Here is a 10000-nt window from a genome sequence, read left to right on the forward strand (position 1 = left end):
CCTTTTAATAAATTTGTAACCTGTTATTTCTGAGTCTTACTGCATATCTGGTCAGTTTACTTTCTGTAACGCCAAGTCTAGCTTCACCGTTTTTAGCAATACTTCGATTTCTTTCTTCTTGTTCTTTGTTAGGATGCCATTTACATTTAATGTCCTATCTTTAGTTGGCTTTTGTTTGATTTTAACTCCTCTGCTAATATAGAGTAGTGATCCTTCACTCTACAGTTTTATTTATTTAAGTTTAACTCCTTTAGATCATAATTATTCAGTACAGTTTAAATTAAACACTTCCAGGCAGATTCAAGTGAGTTTTGGAAATTTATATATTTGGTGGGTGAGACTTTACCACATTTTATATACATGCTTTGTCCACATCCATCGCAGATTACCGATCTGTGTGTTTTTGCCACTGCCTTTTTACATATGGTGCAAGGATTTCTGACTGGACCTGGATTTGGTTGTGCATCTCCACTAAGAAGTATCCTTCCCAGCTGAAAGGTTGCTACTGAGATGCAGTAAAACAGTATTCTTGAGTGGTGAAAGGATTTCCTGTAGCATGGTTGAGTTCCAATATAGTGGATAATTGTGAACCGAATTAGTCCAGTGAAGAAGCTACCTCCATGCTCCCAAATATTCCTTCCATTTGCCCCAGAAGCACTGTAGAAGCCTGTACTTTGGTTTTTCTTAGTAAATAAACTACCATCAAAATTATCTAAGAGACTTTCAAGGATAAGAAAACTAAAAATTGCAGAGCTAAGAAACACACGTCCATGTGCCGTGTCAGCGGTTGTGCATGTTTTCCGAGAGAAGAGGGTTCAACATCAGTTTTGTTTCCACTTAATAAAATGTTGCGAAGAACAAGTCAGATAAATAATGATAGAAACTGAAATTCTAATAAACATAGCTTATTTTCCCGTGGAAAACAAAATTATATAGCCCATTTGATTTCCAATGGAAACAGATTACTTTAAACAGTCAGAGAATAGGCCACATTCAATATATCAATATTCACACATGGCTACGAGGCTTTATGGTTAAATTTGAATATTTCTTTTTTTAGAAATCTCCCTTGAGACTTGTGAGACAAAGGAAACTGAATTGAGCAGTGAAATTTGACCATTATTTTATTAATACCAGTAATTAATATTCACTGGCACTATGCAATGCTTGTACTGTGTCCAAATTCCAGTATCTTTAATTAAGTGTAGAGAAATCTCTTTGGTATTAATGTGGGTAATATTTGTGTTATTTTCCTTTTTTCAACAGCAAAGTACGAGTGCTTTATGGAGGAAAACAGATATTTGACTATGAAGTGGACAAAACTTTGTGGGCAGATGTCCACCTCTCGTTATTTAGCCTGGCTTTTGTTTTTGCATTCCTTTTTGTCTTCACTCGTTTCTCCCCATTTCTAACAGTGCTTGGAGTCATTAGTATATTAAGTCCAATTCTCTTGGCATATTTTTTCTTCCATTTGGTGGTGGATAGTTTAGGAATCCTGAGTGGTATTTCAATGTTCATAATCATTGGCATTGGAGTGGATGATGTGTTTGTTTTCATCAATACCTTCCGACAAGCTCGCAGTGCAAAAAGTTTGGAATCCCGTTTGGCTCACACTTTAGTAACAGCTGGAAAAGCAACGTTCTTCACATCTTTTACTACGTTTGTGGCATTTTTTGCCAACTACTTTTCAGAGGTAATGAAATTAAAAATGTTCACATCATTTTGAATAGGGTGCTTTACATTACATACATGGATATGTAATGATTACACTGTATATTTGGTTCAAAATTGTTCAAATCAGTTCAATTTTGATTTTTTGTTTGTTTAAGATTATGAGAATGCATACGAGACAGAGAAAATCAAAATTGAACTTGTTTGAAAAATGTTAAACCAAGAAGAATCTTGAACCACAACAATAATATTTATTTATTTATTTATTTATATCAAGTAGGGATTTTGTTCAAACTGGGGTTGATTATGGCCATTAGTTTTTTCAAAGAGGGCATGGTATCGAATCCTGCAATCTGATTGGTTCTTTGCTCTGTCAGGATTTTCCTATCTTTGCCCGGGGGCATAGTAACGCTCTGAGAGTTTTTGTCCTTGACCTTAATTAAATTCCCATTATTTTCTACACCCAATCTGTTAAGATAAAAAAGCTAGTTTCTGAAGGGATTTTTTGTTAGACAAGAGGCTCGGAAAGAAAATTCAAATGAAAGTATTTCTCTTTGAAACTTCAGTTTGCATGTTGCTTACTGCATTTTCTATCAAGCATGATATTAGTCGACAATAATTACAAAAGTGATTTCAAAGAGGAAGAGACAGAGGAGGGAAAAGGGTTGGTCTGTGTAGCAAAAAACTGTGGCCTTGGTCTTGAAAGAGCATTTCAAGACATTGGTCACAATTTTTTGCCATACTGACCTTCCAGCCAGCAAATAACGTTTACATCTGCCTTGTCTTTACTTTTTCACCCCTCAAACAACAGGAAGGAGGTACACTTAGCTCAAACCAACATTATGCTCCAAGCCAGTAAACGCAAGTTTAATTGTACCATTTGCCAGAAGCAAATCAGACTAGAGTTTCTCTCTTGCCTATTTGGAAACTTTTGTTGCTTAAGTTACCTCGGCTAAGTCAGTCAATTGAGACAAATTCCAACAAGCTGCAACTAGCTAGGCTTGGTGCTGGTAATAATGATGATGATTATTTTCCTTGCTTCTCATTCTTTTACACCCCCTTGTGCCAGAAAGCTTTGAGTTTCCTGAGGAACATTTGGGGGTGGGTGGGCCTACTACTCTTCAGTGCTTTTGTCGTGGAGAGTATGCTACCTTTCTTAGAATGTGTGCATTTTCTAGCAAACTGGGCTGCATAGCCTAGATAGTCTGACCTATTTGCTTATAACATTGTGAGGGCAGTCCTTTTGAATCAGACCACGTTTTCGTCCAACTTCTGTTTGAATCCAAGTCCTTAATGATGCTGTGTGAGCAGAAGCTAACCTAACAGTGCTCCCCAACGGAGTCTACCCAATAAACTCTGCTTCTTTATCTTTTTTTTTTTCTACTACAGATACCTGCAGTTAGTGACTTTGGTTTGTATATGGCACTGATTGTCATCTGCTGTTGGTGCACTGTGATTTGCACATTGCTCCCTGCTCTTAATTTGTGGCATCGGTATATTTCCAAGTGTGAAGAGCTGACTTTTCATCACGTTTTTGGATGGTTAAATTGTTCATGTGGTGGTAGGAATTCTTCTTTACCTGGTAAGTGTTGATAAGTGGGCTTGCAATCCTTGATTATCCAGTGATATGCAGAAGTGACCATTTCCTCAGCAGGGGCGGATCCAGGACTTTTCTGAGGAGGGGTGGACCACTAAGGAATGGCGTAGCTGACTGGTGACTTTCTTTTCCTTCTTGCAGAATATCATATGTATTAGAAAGCCACCCCCTCGATCTGCCCTTGCACGCTCTGTTTTTGTTTCTCTCTCTGACATTAGAGGGATGTATGTTACAGGGCTCGAAATAATTTCCGGGGAGTCTCTGGACACGATGACTGGCCAAATTCATTTGAGCTCGGTCATGTACCGTTTCTGGCCTGTCAAATTATATAAAATAAATAACTCTTAAAACAGGGGCCATGAACCAAAACTGGTGCTATATTATTTCCAAAAAAGTTGTTGCTTATAGCACTTTAATTCTTTCACTGCTGTTGTCGAGTATACTCGACATAGGATTACATGACTCCCACTGCGGATGTTGAGAATACTCGACACGAGAGATTGTCCCAAAGTGCTGTCGGAAATTTGTTCCTATAGGGGCATGTATGCAATGGGATTGTTTCGTATACCCTAAAGGACAACTAGCGTGACAAATTCTGCCATTTTTGGATGATAGAAAGGTTAATCTCACTTGAAAAGGAAGGTGAAACACCACCCGACGCCATGAATGTTTTTGACTTCACAAAGGCAAAATTCAGTGTTCGGCTACGAAAATCTACAACATTTGTCTGGCAAGCAAGTAAAAACATGAGGTATGAGAAAATTATAGGTGAAATCAAGTGATTCAAGACATCATTATGCATGTTTCCATCCTTGAAAAGGTCCTTTTGCCTACAAGAATTGCGTGTCATTGGCGCACATGAACTTTTGTAATGCATGTGTACTGTATTTCTTTATTTAGATAAATCAAATTGTATTTAGGCCCTGCTTTCGCCTCAATAAAGATAGCCCAAACGATGGCAAATTTTTTATTGTATATGTCTTGAAAATACTATTGTAATAGCGTCAATAGAACGAAAGATATAGTTCATTCTTTCAGAGTGGTTTCTATGGTGTCTTATGTTGTGAAAAAATGCAGCAGTGAAGTGGTATACTGACGGTAGAAAAGTCAGCAGTGAAAGAGTTAAAGCACTCATTGTCAACAACGGTTCTTGCTGCATTTCACCCAGGATTTCAGGTCAAAGTTCCGCAAAAATTAATGGCAATACACAGCGACTTGCTACAACTGAAACAACTGAACAGCATGGAAATCTTAATTTATTTCATTTTCAGAACGATCAAATGTGGCTGGTCAGCGTGAACGGCAAGACGAAAGGTTGACCTGTCAACTCCCAAGTCAGTTCGGACATTGTCCATTATTGACCAGCCTTTATTTCGAGCCCTGTGTTTAACCAAAATTCTATGACACAGTTTATACTTATGCTTAACACATTCATCAGTCTCCTTCGCTGCTGTCTTTTGGGGCGTCACGCAAGGGTAGTGTTGCGTGACATCTCGAAAGACAGCTGTGAAGGAGACTACACATTCATCGAAATTAAGTAGAAAGGTGTCAACATGTTTATTGCTTTTGGCAGGAAGAGTCATTTGTTGTTCATTTTTGTTTCCTTTCATTAAAAAACGAAATGTATATCAACATATTTCCTGAGAGGAGCACTTTCTTGAAAGTCACAATGAAAAAAGGTTTTTTTCAAAACTCAGGGCTGCTTTAAAGTTGAGTTATTTAATGTTTTTATTAAAGGTTATGATAAAAAAATCACTTCCTTTTTTTCAAAGATTATTATTATTATTATTTTATTTTATTATTATTATTATTATTTATTATTTTTATCATTATTATTATATTGTACTTCAGTTTGTCTACATTTTGCCTTCTAGGGCCAGAACCAAACCATGGTTCTAAGGCACGAGAGGAGCATTTTATCAATTTACTTGTAATTGAAAGAACCTTTCTCAGAATGTGTGATGTTCCCAAGAGTGCTCAGTGTTTTTTTGGTTTTTCTGTAGGTTGTTATTGCCTGGGATTTCGCGATGTTTTTTAGTACCTTTCTTAATAACTCCAAGGGCACCGACAACAACGGGAATTACCACTGTCCTCATTATTATTATTATTATTATTATTATTATTATTATTATAAATTATAATTTATTATTCTCTTTTTTGATGTTTATGCAGATGACATTGAGCAGTTTTTGGCTGGCACATACAGTAACACCAGGCAAAATGAGTTGTCATCTTCCGTGGAAGGGTTTGAACTTTTAGCAAGAACACCTCTTCAAAATAATGATGATGATGATGATGCATTACTTATACTCGATGACAGCTCTCAGTCACCCTGTCTTAGTTCTAGTGATGCTGATCTTGCAATGTATGATGACCCTAGTGGAACATTTGACCATCAAACAGTACCTCTTGTGCGACATGCATTCTCAGAACCAAGACCAATACCTGTTGCCTTTTCTAGATCTTGTGGAAGTGGGCTGCAAGAAGTTTTGTATCACTGGTTGGCTCTTCCAATAAAGAAATGCCCTTATGTTGTCCTTGGTGGGTTTCTGATCATCCTAGGAGTATCCATAGGTCTTGACACTCAGATTCAGGCATCATCTACCCCACCTTCATTCTTCAAGGAAGACTCCAATTTACAGCAGATGTGGAACCTGAGATACAATATGAGCAGTGACAGCCTCAATGTGCATGATTTAACCGGCGAGTTAATAGTTGAACGTCTCTCAAATGAAATTGACACTCCAACTTCAACTAGTAAACCAAGAAGGAGAAAACCCTCTAAGGCAAATGGCATTAGGAGTACAGCTCCTTCTCCTGTTACTGCACCACAACCTGGCCATGATCCAAAAAAAAACATGTGGAAAATTCCTTCATCTTCAACAAAATCCTCAACTTCTTCATCCAAGCCAACTGTTGTGTTACAGACAACATCGACCCCTCAGCCACGCTCCAAGAAGATTTCAACACTTAAGTAAGTCTTAACATTTTCTTTGTTGCATTGTTATCATAATCATTATGAAGTGGACTTTGCACTCTAAAGTGTGAATAATTTTTGTACCCACTAATTTAAAGTTCATACAGAGACTACTTACATTGTATTAACTGTTGTTGGAGTCCCCACTCTGAATCCTGGCCTACATGTAGTTAAATCTCTCTCGAAAGAAGCCAAAAACACCAAAATTAATAGAGCGCCGCCATTTTGAACAGAACTTACATCAGCTGGTGCGTTAACAATGTTGCCATAAATGCTTAATTGACCTCCGCTGGATAGTTCACAGATTTGTGAAAAGGATATGTGATGTCTTTCTTCCAGTGGAGTTAAATCAAGCACCTGTGGAATTCTCTTTAAAACTCGTTTTGTTTACTTTCAAACAGCTTGTTAATTTTCCATCTTTTAAACTGCAGGTCATACAAATTCATTCAGTCTTATTAATACTTTGTACACCCACAGTAATACACAAGTCAAGATAATTTTGTGGACATGTCTTATAATTAATTGGATTACATTTCATCAATAAATTTTAAAAATTATGAATAATAGTGATGACCTGTACCATAACTGATCACAATATTTTCAGGGTTTTCAGTAGAAACCAGCAACCGACCTAAATCTGCCAGCTGTAAGCATGAAAGTAGCAGCCTGTTCAGGCTATGAAATTTTCGTTATTAAAAAAAAAAAAATTCAAAACATGTACAGACATGTACATTTAGAGAAAAACAATGATCGCTTATTCGCTGCAAGCTTTGTGACAAAGTTTGAATGTTACGCCTTTCAAAGTTTGCTAGTTGTGTAGGTTTCGTAATGTGTACAAATACATCAGCTCAGGATGGCTTAGCCTGCGAATGCAGAGGTATTTCCGGCAGTCGTTTCTCTCCTTCTTTTTGGGGGGAGGGAAACAAGCGCCGGAAATAGGTCTGCATTTGCAGGCTAATGCCGGCTGCACTCTGAAAAGGCAATGCACGTAAAACCAGTGACACACTGGCCGATTTTGTTCGCCAATCACAGGAAATTTGATTGGCAGTGAAAATCACCGGTGAATTTTGTCACTCTGTGTTAGGGGCACACCATGTGATTTTATACGCTGGTCGCAGGGAATTTCCACTCTACTTTTGTTTCTAGGCGTCTTCTCTTTCATCTGTCCACTATTCGTCGCTGTTGTTCACCATTTTGGTACAGTGACATGATAAAATCAAAGGTTGAATCCTTTAGCAATTCATCGCAGGAGCGGGCACACTTGGCGAATTGCGGCAAATTTAATCGCGCATATCCAGCATGCTAGATATCAGCAATTTTATACACTGATTGCAGAGGTCGATGAAAATCGCAATTTTGCAGCACACTAGGTGGGTGATTTTCACCGATTGGAACAAAATCACCTTAGTGCGTCGTTGGCTAAAAAGATAAGCCGCAAAATGTCAATTTGTCATTGTGCACGTGACACTTTTCATTCCAAAGCAGCTCTTCTCATTGAACAAAATTGTGTATTGTGATGAAATAATGTTATGTCAAAATGAGAAAAATCAATCTACGGATATTTTATGGTTTCAAGTAGAAATTCGACTCCCAAAATGCAGGAAATTGCCCCTCTGGAAACCTAAGATTTCAAAAGCCGCCTGTTATTGCAATTTTGCCATCTGTTTAAAAATCCACTGAGAACCCTGCATGCACATATACATATATATTCTGAACCAAGACCGATATTTTCATGAAAAGCTAGATCATATTTTGTCCAGAGTGATCAACAGTTTCAGTTTCAGTTGACTAGGCCTTTTACCAGTATTTGATTTAACATTTTGGAATCTGTTGTGTTTTTGTGCCTCGCTTTCTTTCTTCCTATACTCTGTTGTGCCTTCCTTTCTTGTCGTTTTCTCTTGGGACCTGCATGGACCTTAATTGTACATCACTGGACATCAATATCATTGTGCTCAACAGAAGCAGAAAACCGTAATTTGAATAACATAACAAACACACAACTGGTGATTTCTTATGCTTAGAAGTTCTGATTTTAAAAAGATAGACACCGGTATTGCACTGGTATTGCACTCAATTTTGACAGCTGTCTGTGATTTAATATGGCTCAGGTTACCTTGTACATTAAATATTTTGTTCAAATGATGATCAAAGAGATATATATAAATATCGAGGAACAGAATTTCTTATCTACGATCTAACATTCTTCCTAACAACCTTTGTCTAATATACAGTCTCAATATAGTGTCCTCAGTGGTAAGGTAAAGTCTGCTATGAGCCTAGTGTCCCATCAGGCCAGCCTTATTTCCGGTTTCCGACCACGCACCGGTGGCTCAGTTGGTTGAGCATCGGGCTGTCATGCGGGAGGTCGTGAGTTCGACTCCGGCCGGACCAACACTTAGGGTCTTAAAATAACTGAGGAGAATGTGCTGCCTTTGTAATTACATCTGCAAACAGTTAGACTTTCAAGTCTTCTCAGATAAGGACTGTAAACCGGAGGTCCAGTCTCATAACCCTTGTTGGAAATTAAATAGTATGGGACGTTAAAGAACCCACTCACTGTTCGTTAAGTGTAGGGGACATAGTCCCCGGTGTTGTGGTCTAACCTAAGCTGGACGGGGGCATCTTTCACTTCCATAAAAAAATTAATTGTTAACTGCGTAACAAGCAGTCTGGCTAAAGTCCCCCACAAAAGTATTGTAAAATTAGTCCTGAAAAGCCCCATGGGGAGAGACTAATAGCAAATCATTGTATCATTGTACTGTAGCATGAAGCGACTAGGAGTATTTCTACTCCCCCCTGGATGGGACCCTAGTCCATCGCAGGGTTACCCCCAGCATTAAATTTGCCGGTACCCATTTATACACCTGGGTGAGGAGAGGCACTGTGAGAATAAAGTGTCTTGCCCAAGAACACAACACAATGACCCGTTCAGGGCTCGAACCCGGACAACTCGATCGCTAACCGTTAGGCCACCGCGCGTTCCTCAGTGGAACTCTCAAAAGTAATTCTGTTGCAAACATATGTAATGTGCCGTCTTCTCACCAATGAGTTGTTTTGCCAACGGTTGGTTCACAAACCTCTCGGGTCAGTTTACCAACGTCTCTTTGACCGTAAAATCTTCCTCATCATTATCACTTTGGTTGTGGATCAAACCCCAGAACTAAATGTTAATGGCGGGTCAATCTCAGCAAAAACGCAAAGTTAGTCTCATTCTTCTTCGACTCGTCTGGAAAATCTGCCATAGGTTTCACCAACAGAATTATTAATTAAGAAACTTTTTTCAGTTTAAACTACAATAGCTTCACGAATAAACGAAAACGAATTTACAAAGAGGACATGCAATTTAAGAGCAAAATTGGATCAAGCTTACAGAAGTTTTTTTAGAATTTAAAAGCTCTCACCATATAATTTGTCGATGTCCTGAAATGGAGAACACTAAAGTGAGAAGGATGCACAACCCGAATAAAAAGCGTAAGACCGTATTTGCAAACTTTGAACTCATCACTCCCAGTTCCCCTAACCCTACTTTTTACCATAAAAATGTTGGTAAAAAGCCAATGTGTTAGCACTCCTGTGCACTCCATCATACTCCAGTATACTTGTCATTCCTTTTTCATGTTTTCTGAAGATGACATGATCATTCATTGTGCTAACAGGACCCGTTCAATGCTCTTTGCCCCATCACAATATTCATTCCAGCATATAAGCATATGCACTCATAAAAAAGGGGAGGATTTGTCAACCAAGGTTAAAAT

The 10000-nt window shown here is 38.3% G+C and overlaps 1 protein-coding gene across 1 annotated transcript in view; it reads left to right on the forward strand.

Annotated features, from left to right (window-relative positions):
• Positions 1-10000, forward strand: part of LOC137998008 (protein dispatched homolog 3-like) — a 37515-nt gene that overhangs the window by 13874 nt on the left and 13641 nt on the right. The window contains exons 2-4 of the mRNA XM_068844391.1: positions 1267-1693; positions 3061-3253; positions 5441-6242. Coding sequence (XP_068700492.1) covers positions 1267-1693; positions 3061-3253; positions 5441-6242 — 1422 coding nt within the window. The remainder of the gene's footprint in view (positions 1-1266; positions 1694-3060; positions 3254-5440; positions 6243-10000) is intronic.

Source organism: Montipora foliosa, chromosome 3 (assembly GCF_036669935.1).
Source record: "Montipora foliosa isolate CH-2021 chromosome 3, ASM3666993v2, whole genome shotgun sequence".
Taxonomy (NCBI): Eukaryota; Metazoa; Cnidaria; class Anthozoa; order Scleractinia; family Acroporidae; genus Montipora; species Montipora foliosa.